The 21568-nt window shown below is 41.5% G+C and overlaps 1 protein-coding gene across 1 annotated transcript; it reads right to left on the minus strand.

The window, feature by feature from the left end:
* Positions 1 to 2602: 2602 nt before the first annotated feature.
* On the minus strand, positions 2603 to 9352 carry LOC147897108 (auxin transporter-like protein 3). The gene is made up of 8 exons (XM_087381952.1): positions 8550 to 9352; positions 7040 to 7225; positions 6768 to 6880; positions 6448 to 6631; positions 6248 to 6345; positions 5945 to 6152; positions 3121 to 3378; positions 2603 to 2887 (listed from the first exon to the last, which is right to left on the minus strand). Exons 1-8 carry the CDS (start codon positions 8721 to 8723, stop codon positions 2660 to 2662), a joined length of 1449 nt encoding a protein of 482 aa, XP_087238078.1. The 5' UTR covers positions 8724 to 9352; the 3' UTR covers positions 2603 to 2659.
* Positions 9353 to 21568: the final 12216 nt, after the last annotated feature.

Raw genomic sequence — 21568 nt, forward strand, 5'->3', positions numbered from 1 at the left:
TCCCCCCACATGAACATGTAGTTAACATGTGGTTACATGTATTATGAAATTTGTACCCAAATGATCATGCTTTGACATGATCATATGGTTATATACACTACCAACTTTCTATCTACTTCATAAAACAAAGATGATCATGCTTTCACATGATCATATAGTTATATACATTGCGAACTTTATATCCACATCACCGTCAAACATCCACTCGTCATTTACTTCCTCTACATAACAACTGCCTGCCCGAATCTAGTTTTAGCCTGCCACAGGTAGGCCTAAGTGAAGGCAACACCTTTTGGAGAAGCAAAATTCAATTTCTATTTAGTTTTTGGCCTATAGAGAAAAATAGGTGGCATGTGATTACCACCTTTCCTCCCTCTTTCTCTCTCTTTCTATTTCAAGGTAGGCGCTCTCTCTCTCTCTCTCTTGCCCGGCCCCTTTCCCCCCTCTCATCTCTCTCTCATTCTCGCTCTCTCACTCTCTCCCCCTCTTTTCCTTAGGCCACTTGATCGTCATTCATCTTGTTTTTTTCTGCAAAGAAAGGAACCTTCTATTCTTGGAAATCTTTCTTGTCTAGTTTACCTCCCAAGTTATCTTCAAGCTAGTGGAGTTTGATGTATGGGCATACATCGCTCGTTTCATGCTAGCTAGACGTGCGGAGGCAAAACGATCAGAATCCACTGTACAAAAATGCCTGCCTGCAAGTTTTCAAAAACGGGTGTTCCAAGATTGGGGCTGTCCTAGTGATGGGAATGTAGTGTATAAGATTGGGGCTGTCATAGTGATGGGAATGTAGTGTATAAGAGCAGCATGTGATTGCAAGGGGGAATGGGATTGTGAATTGTGATTGCCTCAAAAATTTTAGCCGTGCTTTTGCTGGATTTTGAATTTAGTTTGCAGGGAGATCTTCTACTACGGGCCTGCAGGCGGCAGCCCATTTTTGTCATAAACCGCTCAATTGCCCCATACACTACACATCCTGGGATTACCGCCTTCGAAATTTCGGATTCGCTATATTCTTGCATTATACGTGATGAAGAGATAAAACTTGGTAAGGTCTGGAGTGCTGTGTTTGCACATGGCATTGGTTCCCTTCCATATTTACAGTGTACACATGGGCTCACGATCGCACACAAACGCCAGCCTACATGTAGACTGCCCTTCCTAGTGAGTATTTACCATATATATGCAGTCAATCTGAAGCAGGGAAGACTTAGAAATGAAGTCTAAAACAATAGCAAATTAGGGCAATTATAACAAACCGAATGTATCGGTTGGTGACAATCGTCACGCCTTTGAAATCCAGATTTCCAAACAAGGGTCTTTGTACGGAGTACAGAGCAGGAAGATGAAGGGCACGCAGCCTCAGGCATGGGCTAAAAATTTGTCGAATGCAGCTGAAAAAGTCACATCATAAGGATCTCCATGTACCGGTTAGTCTCAAATTCAACACTTTTTTTAAACAGGTTCAAAGCTATCGGGGAGGACTGTGATCTTAGGAATGAATTTATTATTTACTTTTGCTTCTGCAAGGTCCCTCGTAAACAGAGCCATTAATAATCACCCTCGCTTCATCATACCACCATACTGATGGTTTCCTGGTGCGAATGTTACAGGAGGGACCAGAAATGAAGTCCACGTAGTATTTTTTAATCCATATCTATTGGAAGTTTTGCAATTTTGCACCAGAAACGTGACAATTTTCCTGACTGTTAATTTGTTCCTCTTCAAAGTAAAATTGCTCCTGTGCGTTTAGCAATATCTTAAAAAGGCACAGGCCTTCCTGTCAATTGCATTTACATCATCCATTGTTATCTTATACCACCCAAGTGTGTTTTTTGTCTGCATACGCTCCATAGCAAACCGTAGCTGAGATAAGTTTACACTGATGACAAACTCAGTAGACCTCCTCGGTTGCTGGTGTCAGTGACAAGGCATAGCCAAAATGTCAAATGTACATGCATGTAAAATTATTTATAACCAACAGCATAGTTCAGAAATTTGTAATTTGGGGACGGGAGAAAATAGGGGCATGGAGAGCCCTCGTGTTTATTAAAATATTATCTTGCTCTGTCAAAATTGCAAAGCAGCAAGGACTTTATCATGCACCATCCTGTGAATTCATGATTTACAATACCATTAGATATTCACACGATCTGGAAGCCAAACACGTACTGCAAGTGATATCAAGCAGGATGCAAATACATCTGCTTGTTGACCTAAAGGCCATAAGCTGCTAAAATCTGCATTTTAATTTGATGAGACATAAGAAAATATGGCATTATCAATATCTTGGATCAAGCTTGGCCTACAGACATTAGTAAGCATTTGGGTGTGACACCTATCGAAAAGCCCCTTGCTAGTGAACTTCCTGCATCTTTGTCCCAAAGCATGACTGTTAGCACCAACTGCATGAGGAGATCTTTGCATATAAATAGAGAACTTAGCTGCTTTACACTCATCACACTTTGATGACTTGAGAGTGAGGTCTAAAAGGTGTAAGTAGAGACAATCTGGAAGTCATCGATGCATGATTGAAGTAGCTCTGAAATAGTGCCGTGTCCCTGTATGATTCTGGTGGTAATTGCCCATTTGAACTACTTGCAAGATTGCAGGAGGGTTTTCATACATTGCACAAGTTGCCTTTGAAAAAGTGCTGAATTCAGTGTCCCTTGGGCACAGTAGGTGGTGGTAGAGTTGTAGCAGGAGGGGGACACTGATAGCACTTCGCAAAAAGACCAAAAGAGTTGATTTGATGTACAAAGTTAGTTATGCTGGCCCAGCCTCCAAATCCAAAGCCCACAATGATTGTCCACACCACAACAAAGATATTAAGGAGGTACACAGCAGTCCAGGTACGAAGGAAGAATGGGGGCTTTTCAACAGCATTCTGCAAAATTCAAGCTTCTCACCAGTTAAATCCAGCAGATTCATAAACATGGTTAACTACAAAAAGAAAAGTACACTAAGGCAATTATGTACAGAGACCTGGGCTGAAAATTCATTAAGTTGATAGTGTGGAACATTTCAGGAGGTTCTCGAACTCTTCAAAAGTAATACATGAAGGCAATATCAAAATTTTGTGTGACAGACCCAACAACCCCCAAAAAGCTCAAGTTTTACCTCTCTAGCAAAGGCAGTTCTGTAAGTCACCATATGTGCCGCAGCTGGTATAATATAGACCGTAAAAGTAACTAATAAAGCGCCCACTGCAGAGTTGATAGGCCCAAAGAATGGGAAGATAATTGCCAAAAACCAGATAGGAAAAACAACAGGCAACCGGATCAAAGCTCGCAGAAGCATATTCCTTGTTGTATGAAATCCAAGTACTTTCTCCCATACAAAATAAAGAGGGGTGCAAGCAAAGCCGAACGTTATGAACTGCAACATACCAAGAGGGTGGTCAAATCTCTCTCTCTCTCTCTCTCTCTCTCTCTCTCTCTCTCTCTCACTCGTGCATGCATGTGCACTCAGTAAATTTGTCAGTTGATAGTCTCTCGATTTCCAAGGGCAGAGAGCCAGCCTAGAGGAACTACAAGCAATCAACAATCTGCCTCCCCCCTGCTTCTGTCCATGTGTGGGTGGTGTGTGTACTAGTCGAACCCTCTTTCAAGGGACAAACTTCTATATTTGGGAGGATGTCAGCCCAAAACATTAAGAAGCAGGAAGCTCACACAAAACCCTCACATATATCGAGCTCAAGTTCATGTCTTCTTTTAAAATTGTCATGGTTAGCCATGGAGGAAGGGAACTAGCACCTGAGCAGAGATGAGGTATTATCTTTTCTGTTGAAACTTAGGAACAAGATTGTCGTAGAACACCCTTAAATGATATGAAATACACCTGTATCCGAAAGGTGGGGTTGCTTTCTTTGTTCACAACGACTGTGATTGCAACTAGTGAAGCTGAATGTCTACAAAAGGCATGTGGGTAAAGATATCAATAGAGGGATGTTCACTGTGTGTTTTCAGCAGGCCATTATACCCCCCTGTAACTCACTGCATTACGCACAACAGGATGTATGTCATCAGAATCTTTTGACCTAGGAGTGGACATCACTACCTCCAATAAGGATGGCAAAGTTATGTTTATGGGCGACTACATGCCTAAATGGCAAATGGGTCAATAGGATGGGAAAGTAAAGAGGAAACCAAGTCATGTTCGATAGATGAATGCAGAAATTTTGTGGATTGGAATGCCGTGATAGATAAACATGGAAAAACTTTGCTAAAAATGTGTAGAAGCATCCGGATGGTCATAATGAAGACCGCATGCCAATGAAACAAAACCAGACGGCCTCACATGCTACAATAACATTGGCCCCATTATAACGGATGGAACCAGATGGAAAATATTGGAAATTGGTGTTAGCTTCATAAACCATGCCATTCTCTCCTTCCTTATCTTGGAGTCTGCCTCTGGAGCTTATTTGCATGGAAAGAGTGGTTAGATATATACACAACATACCACCTGACAAGCTTTCCATCTTGGCTTTGGAATAAAAAGCAGAAGAGAAACAACAGAAAAGATATATATCTAGATGAATCCAGGAACATGCCCAATCTCATCCTCTGAAAACACAACACCTAGTGCAGTTTCAATCTCACTACAGCCACAAGCATAAACTCCATCACGCATAGCAGGGACTAGCTATTATATCATCCCCACTGATGTCATCAACCCAAGGGTGGGTGTAGACAACAGTGTAAACATATGCTCTCACAAATACACACTCAATAAGAGTATTGCACTGAAGGAGAAGACCAAACGTTGGTTTTTGAGGCAAGAGGTTTGGAGAAGTTCAATAAAACATCAGCTGTGTCTGAGCAACATGGACTCTAGAATCTCATGATACGTATTAGTCACATCCTAGATCCTACAGCATGGTCATACAAATGCTATGCCTACGTACATTGTTCATGTTTAAGGAGAATCCCTTGAGCAACTTTGTCATGTTAGTTTGGTTCCAGAGATCCATCAAATCATTCAGGATGACCCATGGCACCATAGACATGAGTGATAGTTATAGAACCACCTTTCCATGCAGTGTGGACCACCATGGGACCCCTCAGGGCCTCATCCCAACAGGATGCAAGATTACAACCACAATGTTGAGGAGATCTGAGACTTTTCCCTGTTTGCAACACACAATATGAAGACAAAGGAACATATCTTGATGCGTTGTCCCAACTACTATGAGATCTGAGGGAGATATGATTCTCTTTTCACTCATGGATGAATCACTAGGAGCAGAGTCATATTCTACCCGGATCAGAGATATGCTGCACTCTTCGTACATAAGGTCACCTGACTCAGGTCTAGGCTGATGAGTCCCACCACAGTTCATGGACCCATATGGCAGGACATCAGAAACTTCTTCACAAGAGAAGAAGTGATCGGGAGAAATTCAGGCACACCTGGTCAATAGGAAACATGACATAACATGGCAAGCGATACTTCTGACATAAGGAGTTTCCGCCAGTTTATTTATGCCTTAAGTTTCAAATTATCAGAAGTTTCTTGGAGGTGTGATAGACACCTCTAGATACCCCCTTGGGGATGTATGCTCATGATGATTTTTAGCTTTTGGATCTTGATCTTGTAGGCTTTTTTGGCCTTCCACAAATGTTAATAAATCTCTCTCTCTCCTTTGTATTCGTCATGGGTGTTGATGCCCGCCTAGCGGCTCCACCCTCAGCTCATTGTATCAATTTCATTTTAGTCTCATAGGCCCTTTGGTCTTCCAAAGACTTTTAACAAAATTCCGTTCTCTCTCTCTCTCTCTTGCTTCACACATCACAAACAAAAGGACACACTATACTTTGGGTTATTGCAGGATCTTGATGTCTCCTAGTTCGTTTTATTTTTTGATTGTAGATGCCTTTGTTCTTAACCTATAAACATAAACAGAACGGTGGTTTGTAGTTTCAGTATCCTGAGTCCTTACTTGGTGGATCAGCATTAAGACAACAGCAAGATCACGAGCTCCAGACTTCGGCAGTAGTGCAAATGCATTGGAATGATCTAAAAGCTGGTCTCCAAAAGCCCAATACACAGAAATAGCAGATGGTAGCGTCAATGTAAAAACATAAAGAGTTGCATATAGATAAATGGTCTTGAACTTCCTTGGTTTCCACATGGCATGCATGACCTCCCTGAGTCAAACATCATTGGATATTTCTGTCAGAGGCCTGCATCAGAAGACCTTTCAATATAAACCGATAATACAATATCATACTGTGGAACTTACACTGTAACAGCATGACCACCAAATGTATAAAGTATATTGGTGGCTCCTGTGAAATATAGAACCAGCTTGTTGGGAGCTGAATGTTTTACATCCACAACCTAGAGCAAGACACCAAAAACAAGGCATGTCATGTCGAAAAATCTTATTCCGTCCCTATGAGCTTTTAAAATGGTGCGGAGATAATGTTACTGTAAGCACACCTGTCCATGTACAGCTGCAGCAATGGTGAGATACCATGCTGTGTACGTTGTCATGCCCAGTCCAAGGAAAGACCACACTCGGTAGTTGTGGAATGATGGAATCAGAACGGTGAGAGAACAACATGCACCAAAAATGTAGGTCCATGTTCGCTTGTCAAAGTGATCGTTGATGTAATATATGTTACTGAAATCCAGAGACAATTAGAAGATCACTCATTCCACAACCTCGTCCATCCTTATCATAGCCTTCAATAAGGTCACTCTTCTACACAGAACACAAACCCTATGCAACAAAAAAAGAGAAACCTGATGATGCTCACCTGGCACAGGCAATAAGCTGGATAACTGAGCCAAAGAGTAGGAATGTGCAATTAAAGGCTAGGCCAACAGCTTTCCAATAGGGACCCAATAGACCATCTAGAACTTCAAACCACTACAGCAAAACAAGAAATAATCATCATGGGTCAACCCGGCAAGTAAAGGCTCAAGGCCCACAGCATTGGAAAGGGAGATAACGAGGCTCGTTCAAAACATCAACCGAGTATACACAACAAAAAGTTGAAACACCTTGAGAACATCGATTTTGTCTTACCTGTATAACATGATTTTTGAAGTTGAAGTTCTCTTTTTCCTTACGGGACCTGTACTCTACGTACAAACAACTGATCAAGTATGCTGTCCAGCTTCCCATGATCCCATAGAAAATCTGAAATATTACTCCAGATGCCATACCAAGCTGAGAGAATGAATATGGAAGAGTGAGAAGGACTTGTGCCACCTGCATTTCCGGTCACAATCTGGATCAGTAAGTACATTCATTATCCTTTTTACCCGAAAAAAAGAGTATATTCATTATCAAAGAGGCTTTTAACCGGGTTGCACATCCTTGTAAAGCAACCCTGGTGAATGGAAACGTAAAATTTATCACTGAAGTAGCTTCTACAAAGCATTTTCAAGGCAGGTACTTTCAAATGCTGGTGCTCCTACGCATTAATAAAGCTACCGTACCTGCAAATTGGCTTCCTCACACACCTTTCTGAGGGATGTGAACAACGATAAACGTTGATGAAAAGAGAAATACATAACCTTTCCTTTTTCGTTCTCAGAATATTTTTCGCCTGATAGACAAGACGGAAGCTGAGGAAACACGAGTACAATGTAAGATTGAGGACATGATAAGAATCGCGATGGTGAGGACAATGAGCTTCCTGGAAACTGCGAATGACCATTGGGTCAGCAACCTCTCTTCGTCTATTACATGTATTATATAATGGTTACTTTCCTTTTTGCGTAATCTTGTTGGGGCAATATATTAGTATGACAGAGATTAGACTCCTTCGGCCACACGCAGCACGTGAAGAAGCCGAAACACATGGCCCGTAGTAAGAAATCGTGATTAGGCGTCAACACAGAACATAGGCTCCGAGGTCACGCCAAAGATTGTGTGAGTGAGACGATCCAATTAGAGGGAGCCGTACGCCCTGACACGTGAAAGCTATGATTTCTTGGAAATTCAACGAGAGAACTCGTCAGAAAAGGGAGCTGGATCAGCATTTGATAGCGGCCGACATACAGGAGAGGATGAGGAGACCCACAGCGATGGTCGAGTAATGCATCTTGCAGTGCATCTTTGGTTTCATCATACTTCCCTTTCAGGCAGACGTAGAGATACTCGAGCAATATGAGCAAGAGAACCACGTAGAAATCCCTTCGGAATACAGTGAAAGTTGGAGGCATGCTTGCGGTGAGCTCCTACGCACATTGCTCGGAAGATGGCATGGTGTAAGGGACAAGCTAAAGAGCTAGCATGTGGGAGACGAAGATCCACTACTACAGTAAGGAAATTTCACGCCAATCAACTGCATCTATAGAACTTTTCGAAGCTGGTACATCGAATCCACATGATCGCGCAAACTACTCGCCCTTGACAAACACTCGCAGTCGCTCTGGCACTCATCTACAATTTCATTCTCACAGCACTTGTGATACTTCCCGCAATCTCGTGCTTTTGCTTTGGAAAAACGCAACATTCCCCTTTCCTTTCGTCACCGTTGGCGCACAGCTATCCTTAAGAAAACATTGGTATATTGCGCAGAATGGACCTGATTGGAGGCACAGCTGAACCAAGCGTCGTAAACAGAACCCCCGTGCCAGAAGAGTTTCGTTACTTGGCCTTTGAGTGAAGTATCGTTGAGGCCGTCCTGCTCTCTGCGGTCCAGCTCCATCTCCGTGTAATTACCTGCCATCGCTAGCTCTGCCTCTTTCGGAGCAACCATGGTCGCCAGCTCGAAACAATCTAAATGCCGCTGCTGGGTTCCTCGGTCGTCGAAGCAAGTTTCACGACTAGATGGGAGTTCGACGTAGCGCCCACCAACAAACAACAGAGCGTAAGCTGGGGATGGAGGACGCAAGGAGACAAGGCATGCAAAAACTACTGGGTGGTGGCATAAATGGCTACAGAAGCGAGCGAGGAATATCCGGTTCCGTGGAAGCAAGCTACACAAATCTGGATCCGTCTCTCTGAATTCCTCCAAGTGAGGAGAGCAAAGTAAGCGAGAAGGCAGAGGTGGAGCTGAGTTCCGAAGGGCAGAGGAGTGCGTCTAAGGATGAGAGGGAGGTATTGAAATAGCTGGCGTGAAAAGTAGCTCGAGAAGAAAAGGTGAATGGAAACAAGCTAGCTGTAGAACAGCCCCATTGTCAAGGAAAGTGGAAGGACACACACACAGACGAAGGCAGCGACGCAGACACTGCAGAGGCAGCGAGAAAAGAGAGGAAAACGCACAGGGGATAAAGAGAGTACAGAATTAACTGTGAAAGGGAAACATATGTATGGGGGAGATGGGAGCTGATTCGGGAAGCTTAAACAGCAGAGCAAAAGAGCAGCAGTAGCAGCACGATGGGCAGAGAGCGAAAGGGCGAAAGAGAGAGCTTAGCTAAGCCTGGACGGAGACGAATAGAGATTGCGAGAAAGACAGTTACAGCGAGGATGGTGGGGTGCTGAAATAGTGCAGCTTCATCATGTAGAAAAGGAAAGCGATGGTCCATGGAAATAGAAAGTGAAAGAGAGAGAGAGAGAGAGATTAGAGCTGTTCAAATAAGACTACAGTCGGTTGAAATTTGCAGTTCAACTGTTAGAGAGAGAGATTGGGAGAGATGCAATCTGCAATTGTCACAAATAGTCCTCAGATTTAATATTGAGCGTTGTGTGTGTGAGAGAGAGAGATTAAAACAGCTGGCTCTCAAAACCCCCCCAAATAAAAAAAGATGGTCGGTTGAAATTTGCATTTTAACTATTAGAGAGAGAGAGTTGCAATCTGCAATTGTAATAGTGCCCAGATTAATTCTCCCTGAGGAGTCCGGACGAAAAGTCAGAGCCAGAGAGAGAGATAAAAGCGGGCTCTCAAAACAAAAACAAAAAAGAAAAGGCAGTGAAAATGATACAATTTGTTTTGTTTTGAGTGCAATGATCAATCTGTAATTGTTGGCAATAGTCCTGACTCCTCAGATTAATCTTCAGTCCAGTGAAAGACGGGAAAGTCATGGAGCTAAAAACACTCTGCACATATCGAAGTTTTGACTCTGGAGAGAGAGATCTCATAGCCAAGATCTGCGCCATTAGAAAATATAAGGCCAGCAGGCCCAGCAGATGCAGTTTTCAACTTCTCCATTTGTGCAATAGATGCAGTATATTATTAGAGAATTGGGAAACATCAAGAGCAGTATTCAAGCTGTGGAGTATATCCTCTAGATGCTGGAGAGCTGTTACTATTACACAGCCTTGTGGGCTTGTTTGAGACAAGAGAGACCAAGGCACAGAGATTCCGCATGGATTTTTGCAATTCCAAGCTGATGTCGAGAGACTCGAGTGCTTTGCTCTGACTCTTGTAACCGTTGTTGCATATGACATTAATACTACTAACTGATGGAGAGCCTTCCAAGTTGGCCTGGCCCTTACAACGGATGAGTTGTAGTTTTGTTGCATAAAAGACCTTGAAAGAATCAAAGATGTACAAATCAGGAGGAGCTCGGGAGTCGGGAGCGTTTTGGACTTACTGTTTGCTGGGAATTACTCTGGATTAGACTATTACACAGTGTTGCAGAGCTGAAAGGATGGATGATGGATCTGTTGACTGGCATTACTATTCATTGAATCTACTAGCTTTAAAACACATTAAACTGGTTGCAACTTGCAATTTGTTTGCCTCCTGGTTGACTGGAATTACTATTCATTGGATCTAGCACTGTTTGAGATAGAACTTGAAGCTGAAAAGTAGATAATTCTGTGAACTTGGAAGTACTATTTATTGGACCTGAGATGGAACTTGAAGTTGAAATTCAGTAGGTAATCGTGTGATCATTCACAAACTCTATTCATCGGATCTACCACTGTTGGAGATGGAACTTGAAGTTGAAATTTAGCAGGTCGTCCACAAGCTCAGCAGTAAGACAATTGACTGGAATTACTATTCATTGGATCTAAAACTGTTGGAGATGGAACTTGAAAGCTGAAATTTGGCAGATAATCCTGTGATCATGCATAAGCCTCAGCGCTAAAGCACATAGCTGGAACTATTCATTGGATCTACGATGGAACCTGAAGATGAAATTAAGCAGATAATCCGGTGATCATCCATAAGCTCCAGCATTAAAGCACGTAACTGGTTGCAACTTGCAAATCGTTCGCTTCTGGTTTGAAGTGGAAAGGCAGATATTAATCCGGTGACCATCCATAAGGACAGCATTACAACACATAACTCGTTGCGTCCTGCCGGGTTCATGTATGTTGATTCTGCAAACTTCAAAGCGGTTTTTCGATATCTGTCTGACAGATGAAGACTCCTATCAGATTTTTTGCAACAAGCTGCACTCTCAAAGTTCTCACAAAAGCTCGCGCGCGCCCCCGCGGCCCAACTGCAGCGTGGGCCTCAATTGGAAATGGCTTCTGCCCAACGCTCCCCTACCAAACGGGGTACGCGCCAAGCTTTGCACTTCTCTTGCAGAAGCGTTCTTGTCGTCGTTTCAACCGGGCAGAAACTCTGGCGAGTGGCGACTGTACAGTTGTAGTCGAGATTCCAGAGAGAAAACCCAGTTGGGGAAAACGGAAGCACAATAGCCACGTCAGCGCCACGCAATCCAACGACCCTGCCGTGGCCAGACTGCAAGTGCCAGGTCATCGCCACGTCAATGCCACGCAAACCCACGCCCGCGCGCCCGTGCGGCCCCTTACAGGCTACAGCTGCCCCGTCCGACGCAAAACCTACGGGCCTGCCACGTGGGTTCCTCGAGCGCACGGATCCTTATTATTAATTGGAACCACGCCCATGGCTCCGTATGCTCCCCAACCGGCGGCAGCCGGTCTTCGGCCCGCGCCGCCATGCACGCGCCTGTCACCCTCACCGGCGCACCGCTTGCTGCCGGTCGTTCGCCGGGACCCGCCGGTAGCACGCCTCTGCAGCCCCCATTCAATGCGTCCCTCTTTGTTGCCTTGCGAGTTAAAGGCCAACCCGCATTCAAATCTCCTCGTGGAAGTTGGGTGTTTTTTTCTGTTCGTATGTGGCGTCCTTCCTTTGAAGTTTGGCGCTCTCCAAATGATTGATTGAGCTCCTCCAAATGGTTAAAGCAGTGTGGTTAGTCCGGAATAGACTTTGTTTTGGTAAACTACCTCCTCAGGGCTTTACAGAATCAGCAATGGTGGTTTATTGCAAAAATACAATGCTAGATTTTTCGAGTATCTTGTTCAAAAGTGATTCTCTGGTGGCTCAATCCTTGAAGGACACGGTGGGTTTTTTATTGGTGTAAATATCATCCCATGTGGAGATGAGTCTAGTTGCTAAATTTAGCATGGGCCACGGGTGTTGACCCCTTGGTGTGGCCTTTTTTTGTAAGGGGATTATGTTTGGGAGTTCCCCCTCCCGGTTATGCAATACAAGTCGGCTTTGTTTTCACAAAAAAAAACAAAAACAAAAAAGCTCCTCCTTAGAGACACTAGCTCCATAGTAGCTTAGGCTTAGTGCATGCGAGATCAAAAATCATGCACCAGGGGTGTATTTTTTTAGTTGGCTCAGAATTCGAGGCATAGGTGAAGCGCCGCGAAATTTTGAGATTCGAGGCATAGGTGAAGCGCCACTGGTGCTCAATATAGCACCTTAATTTTGGAGGGTGTAATTTTAAGCGGGGGGTGAAGCGACCTTCAACTCTCTCAAATGGATATCCACAGAGTTCTCTACCTATATTGGAGAGCTTCATTACTTGTAATGAAGAAATTTCTCCATTCTGGCGTGTGAACAAATGAGCAATTTCGCTCCAGCTGCACATTCACTAACTCTTAGAGGACATTCCCGCGCTTTGGAGGTAAATAGTAGCTCTAATCGAAAAGAGTGCCATCTTCCTTGCCAAATCAATTAGCCGAGCAGAATGCCATCTTTTGGCAAACCTTTGTCATGCTGAGATTGTTTCAACCCTACACGCCAAGCCATAATTCGGCACCACATCGTCAGGCGAAGAGTGCAAGTTTCACTCTCCCAACGGGCATTTTGGGTCCAGCTACAATGCTTCCGATCAATTCGCACGCTTTTTTGTTTTTGTGGGCAGCTTGAGCGTGGCGGAGCAACAAGTGAGAACCTGCTCTTAGTGTGGTGCCCTACCTTTTTCCTTGCATTTTCTATGCATCATTCTCGTTATAAATTTTGTACCACCTCTAATCAATGCGAGCATCCACCAACATGGCAGTTAGCCGATGCTTTCCTTGATCATACTTTTTCACTAATGAACCTTCCCCCCACCTTCAGCTCTAATGAGCTGGTGATAGGTTTTTTTCTTAGCAAGTGAGAATGGGCATCTCAATGTTGGTCAACAACTACCCAATGTTGCCCAGCTTGCATGGAATGCATCATTCAAGCATGGTCACACACAGCCTAGAAAGGACGAAACTGGCCTTGCTCTTTCAATCATACACAAAAAATAGGTGGGCTAGGCAAGTTAACGATACACATTGCCACCTTACTACCACCATTCACAGACTTGCTTTAGTGCATGCACTATCTTGCTACAGCTTAATGCATTTTGTTGACATTTTCACCAAAATAACTTAGCAACAAGGGTCTTACGTGATCATGCTATTAGCTTGAGAGCATGGCTCTATGTCCAAGTTACTTTTCGCATACCATAGGAATAGAATCTCAACCCTTCACAACATGGCTAGTTTGCATGCTCCAAATTCCCTCATGCTTGAAACAGACATCCTTAAGCATAGTTTTTCTGACATTGGCCAAAAGCTTTCCCATGGTATCAAATATCATCAATACAAAGAAAAGTTGACTATGGATGTGAAGGATGTACCTCAAGAACACCCAAATGCAACGGAGCTATCTCAAGAAAAGTGGATTGTGGATGCGAGGGAGTCAACAAGACCCAAATGCAAAAATAGATAACCCCCTGAGAATGGATCAGTGCTCAGGTGGCTGAGGTTCTTCCAAGAGCATGCATGCACAAGTCAAGCAGTGAATCCAAGAAGCACTTCTGATATAGGTCCTTTCATTACCATATTAGCAAGACCAAGTCTCGACAATGCAATGAAAACTCTAAACCTTAGGGCCAATCATCACTAAGCATAGGGGCTTAATATGATATGTATATTGAGTGTTAAGGGTATTTCAAGGGGCATACAATGTGTATATTAAAGGTGTCTAAATGTATCTATCATTCATATGAAAGGTTTTTGTATAGAGTTCTTGCACGCACATGGCATTGCATATATTTATTCAATGGACACCCTTGCCACAGATGAGCACATCATTAAATTAATAAATATACAAAGATCTTATATTGTTGTAAGAACTAAGTATTATGCTTTCTCAAACCTATAGCACATGATTATACTACCTATGTGTTATGTTTGCGAATGACCTCTCATGGGAATGATCGGGCAAAGAATTTTCAAAACTTGAAATCATTCCTCCAACGATAAGCTAATCTAGTAGTTTAATAGTTTTGAAATTCTGACAAGACACCACTAAATATCTAGTTTCTGCTCTTAGATTGCTGCTTGGCTATCCGTGCACTAAAATTCATCATGTCAAGAAAAGGGATGCTCCACCTAGCCTACGAAAATAGAAAATGAAATTTAAAATACTGCATTAGTGGCACATGTTTACCTAATTGGATCTAGCTTGAACATTTGAACAACCCTAATCATAGTAAAGAAGACTTGGCGATACATATCTTTATAGTGCTAATGCACTATTAATTGTAAGAGCTAATCACATATAGACACCTCTTCTCAATCCATGAGAGAGAGGTATATAATATCGTGGAATTCTTTGACTCTCAAACAACTCATTATTGTTTTGTATAATATATTGCCCACTTAAAGAGGCCTTGACCCCCATTTAAAGGTTTCAACTTTTTGGGGTTTTCAAGGGCATTTCTAGAATTCTATAGGCTAACTGTAGCATTACATTGTAAACCAGTTGGAAATCATGTTGAGTTACAAGATTTATAGTGATTCCATCTAATGCAAATGCACTCTTCCTTTGTTTAGTAAAGTTGAAGCCCTAGACAATCATGTTTCATGTTCACGAGACTTTATTCCTTAATGATATACTTATTAGGTAGCCTTAAGAACTTTCCTTCCCTCACCCACCCACTCAAAGTAAAGCTTGGGGATTGGCGCTTTTTGTGTGGAAGATCACTCGAAAATCATGATTGCAAAGATGTTTCAAATATCCTTATAGCTTATTTCCCTTTTCTTTAGTTTGGTTATAAAAGTTATAGAATCATTCATGACACATCCTCCACGTCTAAAGATAAACCAAATGAATGTTATCTTTTGATTCATTGTCCAGATCATGTTTAAACAATGTGGATTAAAATCACCTTTTTGTGTCCTTAGGGAATCACTTTTTGGCATTGTTCCTTTCTTAAACACTAAACTATTTTGGATAAATGCTTATTGAAACAAGGTATTCTACTATTCAAACACCTTTTTTGAAATTATAGTTTTGGGTCTGCATGAGAATGAGAGATTTTTAATGCTTATGCTTCCAACTCACATAAGGAGCTTTTTATACCTTTTTTGAAATTACAGTTTTGAGGTAAATTTGGATCCACATGAGAATGAGGGATTTTTTTATGCTTATGCTTCTAACTTTCAAAACGAGCTTTTTTGTCGAATTCAGAGATAGTAAGTGGTTAGGGTTGAAAATCATAGGTGCATTTTGAAAACTAAGAAAACGAAATTGTCTACCGAAATAAAATCATAGGGATAAGGAAGAAGATAAATAAGGTTGGGAATTACAAGGAGAAGCATTTTACAAGAATTACAATTCAAAGAAATGTGCCAAGAAGCAGGAAGAGGACTTTTGAGCATGTGCCATTGCAAAACAAAGTGGACACACATTCCAATAATTGTCAAGAACATCCATAACTACTTTTTATTTAGGATACAAAATATCTATTTATAAAAAATTGTATCTTATAGAGTCTTCTACAAGAAAAACATAGAAAGGCTAGTGTCCTTAGACCCTTGAATTATATTTTCTTTTGTACTTCTTGCCCTAATGTGAAATAATAGGATTTTAATGAAATTCTCATGCTAGGATTTTTCCCCCTTAAAATGTAACTATCATGATTGCTTTTTATGAGCTTCAATACTCACCACCTAGATTTTTAAGGAGTACTTGCACTCAATTTGTGTCAAAAAATATTACTCTAGAAATTCAAACTTGGTGGTAAGGAGGTAGGATGGAGAGAGTTGGCCATCACTATCCATGTAAAGGGGCTCTTTAGGGATCTCCATTGGGTCCCGAGTGGGAAGGACCCCATGATAAGTAGGAATCTATTGCTAATCGGGGCACACCTCCCCTTCTTGCTGTTTATAGCACAGGTTGAGGGCGTGTGGCCCATTTTTGATCAGCCAATTTTTGTATTTGGTATGAGGGATTGTGGCCCATTTTTTATCAGCCAATTTTTGTATTTGGTCTCCTTTCTTGGGCTTGACCAACTCTTAATATTCGGCATTATTATTATTATTATTTAAACTTGAAGTTTCTCATGTTTCCTATTTAGGCTATCTCCTCAAAGCTCTTGAAAGAGTTTTCAATAATGTAGTTTGGGGCCATAAAAGGGATGACTACATATATCAAGACTTATGAGGTGAGTTGCAAGAGCTTTCCATATTCAATATTAACAAGCATTATATTCTCAACTCTCAAAAGTATGTAATGGATATATTAGAGTAGAAGCACAAGAGTTGTTCATATTCAATATGTGAGAAGCATTAAAGTCTCAACTTTCGAAAGTATGTAGTGGCTAAAGCAGAGTAGAAGCATTGCCAGTGAAGATCATCTTTATTGTCCTTCTTGAGGTGCTACCAAGAAGTAGGATGTAAGGAAGCCACGAAAAACAAAAATGTTAATTGGTGTAAAGTTGTGGCATGTGCACACCCATAAAAGCATAGCATGGTGTGAGGATTAAGGAGATGCTGTGTATGATAAGCATGGCCAAAGGGGGGGGGGGGGACTTGGAAGATATTCCAAGTAGTACAAAACGGGAGTAATTTTGTAGTTTTGTCAATGCAAAGGCCAAGGGCAATACAGAAATGGAGAAGGCGTGTAAAAACACATTACAATCCTTCAAAGTTGACGCTCCTATGACATCCCTCGGGACCAAGAGCCCCTCGTAAATTTGGGCAAAGGAAGGGGGGGCTTTTTTTCGAGGACGGAGGCCCCCAATACCGTTACACTGTCCATTCATTGAAGGAGGCACCTCAAATCGCGCCGGGCCTTTATCGGCAAATGTAGTCCACCCTACTGGATATAGCGGTCAAAGGCTCTTCTTTTTGGCACCGGCTATCGCCAGTGACGGCCAGTCTACTGTGTCTCTCTCTCTCTATATTTCGCGCGCACCTGCGTACAACACTTTGCCAACTATTACATCTCCTTTCGCACAGTCAATTCAGCGTGGGGCTTTTTAGCCCTGCAGCTAAGTTTTGCTTTTTTGGGAGCACCCCCGGCTCCTCTCGTCTATCCTTATCATTCCCACTTTTTCCCCCGTGGGTGAGTCAAGGACACGCCACCTTCCTCTATCCACCACGTCAGCCACCATGCAACGTACGTCTTTCAAATAGCCCCTCTCTCTCTCTCTCTCTCTCTCTCTCCCCCTCTCTCTGTCCTTCTCCCCCCCCCCCCCCCCTCTCTCTCTCTCTCTCTCTCTCTCTCTCATTTTCTCATATACTAATCAAAACTTCTTCTCCCCTAGATTGTGAATCGTCATACAAGATCCTCAATATCAAGAGTGGGCTCATCCGTTCAACATGCCCAATGACTTCATCCTCACCTTATAATCGTTTTCACTTCCTACCCATAAAGTATGACTCCATGATGACCCCTTCAATCCTTTAACCGTAGACATGTCTTAACCCCTTAGTGTGTGCACTCTCATTTAGCTTAGTCAATATAACTCTTTATGCAACGTACATATTTGATATATTTTTTCTTTCAATTGATTTGTTTTATGCAATATATAACTTTTCCTGGTTTTTTCATTCATAAAAGAAGATAAGCTTTTCTCTCATGCAACCATAAATGAGCTTTCTTTCTTTCTTGTGGCCTATCACCGCCTATTATTAGTAGAGATATTTGCTCTCATCAATGGTAATATCTCACGTCTTCTATTGAGGTAATGGTGCGAGCTACGCTAGAATTTCATAGGCAATGTTGCAAGAGGCAACCCAAAGATTTTATTAGATGGTATTAAGTCCTAGTTTTATTGTCTTACCGTACAGTGTTTAAAATAATATATTTTATTAGCTACTAACCATCTTTCTATTTCATGCTATCATCAATAACTTTCTTATGTTGGCTTCTAATATCTTTCACATGCTATAAAATCATATTTACTCAACTCATTCATGGGACCACTTCATTATGTTGCCATCCTACCAAATAACTCCATTAGGCTTTATCTACATCGTTTATGTTTTTCTCCCTCCACCCACCGAAATGGCCTTACCCATTGCCAGCACACTCCCTTGTAAGAGTGTGTCTCTCATGCGCAAGCAAAATCCCCCAAACCCCCTCTCCTCTTCCCTTGGGTACTTGTGAGTTCTTATTTGAATTACCATAAATTTTGTTGAGTGAGTGACCCAATAAATGCCAATACAACTCAAGTCTATTCCAAGTTATTATGTCGATTGCTTGTGAACAAAAGATTATGCTTATGAGTCAAAGGCACTGATGTCATCACTTCGAATAGCATAGCCACACCACACACACACACACACTTTCTACCCCTTCCTTCTTACCCTTTTTTCCTTTTTTCATCAACAACCCCCCCGCCCCCCCCCCGTACACACACACACACATACACACTTACTTGGTTTTCCTAAATTATCCTTCATTTTCCTTTTTCCAAGCTCATATTTCTCCAATTCACTTAAAACTCTTTATTTTTTCTTCCTTTTTTCCCCAGTTCCTTAATTATTGCTTATTACTTTATTTTTCCCTTTTTAGTTTTTAAATTTCCTGTAATTTTCCTTAACTTTCTCTAATTTTACTAAATCCATTTCTTTTTTCATTATTGTTTTTTCTTACTTTTCTTTAAGTTTTTCCTTAATCCTTTAACTTTCTTTATTTTAATTGACTCAAAAGTTTTTCTTTCTCTCTTTAATTTTTTATAATTCCTTTCGTGCCTAAACTCATCATTATTTCTTTTTCTCTCTCCCTACTCTATCTTTCTCGCGCATCCCCAATTTATTTCCTATTTATTCTTCTACTATTCCTAAATCCCCCCCTGCCCCGCCCCTATCTCTCTCCTAATTTTCCCTTTTCCACTTATGTGTAAATCTTTCCCTAAACAGCCCCTTCTCTCCCTAGTTACCTCTCCCAAACTAAACCCCCCTTCTCTCTCTAACAAACTCTCTCTCTAACTTCTCCCAAACTATATCCTATCTGTCCACCTTACCCCCTGCTAGGACTATCTAACTTCCCCAACTTCTTGTTTGATGTGACTGTCGAACTTCCCCATCCTTTCCTCCCACCTTATTTAAACCCCTGTCTTTCCCTTCACACTCACCAGTTATACCTCTTGCTCCCTCTCACTACCGTACACTGCTCTTCACTGCATTAAGCTCCCTGCCATGCCTTGCACATCATGCCTTCTTCCTAGTCTCGGATTCTCCACGGTGCCTGGTTGTGCCTCCTCGTAATTCATCCCTATGCCATCATTAGTCTCTTCGCTCGTGGCCCAATTGCTACCTCTACTCTTAGACGCCAATGTCCTCTAACCCCTGGGCTCGCACGCCCGCCTATTGCTATGACCTAATCACCTGAACCTGCACGGTGCACATTTTGACGTGATGATTGTGTCCCGTGGTGTACCTCGGTGACTCGCCCCCCCTGTTCCTCTACATTCCGCTTGAGCCTTCAGCCTATGCTGACATGGATTCAAAGGTCTTTATTAGTTCCTCTTTTCTTCATTAAATCCCGTAAATATTATGTTTTCGTCATTACTTTTTCTTTTCCTATTTTTCCAATTCTCTTTAATTTCCCCTTTTATTTTTTGCATATTCCTTAATTTCCTTTTTCCTTATTTGTTTATTGGATCCACTTAATTTTTTCCTTTTGTGCATATTTTCTTATTGTATCTTCCTTTTTATAAAAATAAAAAAAATCAACAAACCCCCTTTTTTTTGTTCTCAATTTTAAAATTTCCCTTATTTTTTCTATTTTATCAAGATGTTTAAGTTATTTTTCATGTTTCTTTATTCTATCTCCCCTTCGTCTTATTTTTTCAATTCCTCACTCTATTTCTAGATATTTTTAGCATGTGTCTTTACTTTATTTTCTTTCCCTCCTTACCCTTAATTTTCTTCAATTTCCCCCTCTACTTTCTTTATAATCCTATGATCCTAATCTATCTATCTCCCTTAAGCCCCCCCCGCTCACTATTTCTTTATGCTTTAAACTATCTCTTTCTAATTTCTTCCCCCTCCTTTCTTTAAACTACTTTTTAATTTCCCCCTCTTACTTATTGTCTCTCTCACCTGTCACATTAACCTATCTACCCCGTACGATTCACTATCCTTTCTTTATCTATTCACTCTTCTTCCCCTTACTCTTTATACAATTTTATTTTTCCTTCCCCTTTTTCAATTTATTTATTTTGTAATTTTTCTTTCCCTACTTGGTTTTTTCCCCTCCCCCTTCTCTCTATTATAAAAGGCCCCCTTCCCTTTTTCCCTCCCCCTTATCTATTTTTTCATTTCCTCTTATTATGTCCCTTTATGATTCCCCCTATATCTTCCCTTTAAAAATTCCCTTTACAATTTCCCTCAAGTAGAATTTTCCACCTTCCATGTTCTCGTTACTTTGATTAAAATTTCCCCATACATTTCCCCTTCCCCTCCTTATTTACCTTAGGATTAATTCACCCTACCATCCATATTCACTTCAGTTGACTCACCCCGCCCCACAAGTTATAAATCCCACCTTTTTTACACCTTTAATACCACATCGACTTGTTTAAGTCTATGTTTGAGCTACTATTTTATTGTGACCCCTAAATTCCAGAAAGTTATCGCTTGTTCCCCACTCAGCAACCTCTCTCTCACCTCTCATGTTAAAGATTCCCAACTAAAATCTTTCGCCACCTCTGCTCCCAAAAGAAAAACACCAGATAATGATGACACCTCACACTACTCCATCGACTGGGATAAACATTGATCATCTCAGGCTTGTTAGCTTTTGCAAATTGCTCACTCTGATGTTCCCGAGGTACGTACTACCAAATTACTCAAAAATGGGTTATTTCTTTTTCAGTCAATTCCAAAGGATAAAAGTTTGAAGTACTTTCATGGTCTTTATTCAAACAAAAATTGAACTAAAATTCCCCCTAAATCTTTTCTTAGAGATACACTTCTTATCCACTTAAACATTGATTTTGACATTCTCTACACTTTTTGCTCTTTTCCTTTAGTTGTTGGAAGTATACTCCACCCCTTGGATCCTTACTTTATAAACCCAAACTTATACCTTGTTAGCTAAATCCTTTATCTCCACCGATCTCACTATAATTCAATTATGAGATATAAGCCTTTTCTTAAACCTTTTGATGATCAACTGCA

The sequence above is a fragment of the Dipteris shenzhenensis genome, chromosome 11, assembly GCF_047967505.1.
Source record: "Dipteris shenzhenensis isolate YYH24624 ecotype China chromosome 11, Dip_SZ_1.0, whole genome shotgun sequence".
Lineage (NCBI taxonomy): Eukaryota > Viridiplantae > Streptophyta > Polypodiopsida > Gleicheniales > Dipteridaceae > Dipteris > Dipteris shenzhenensis.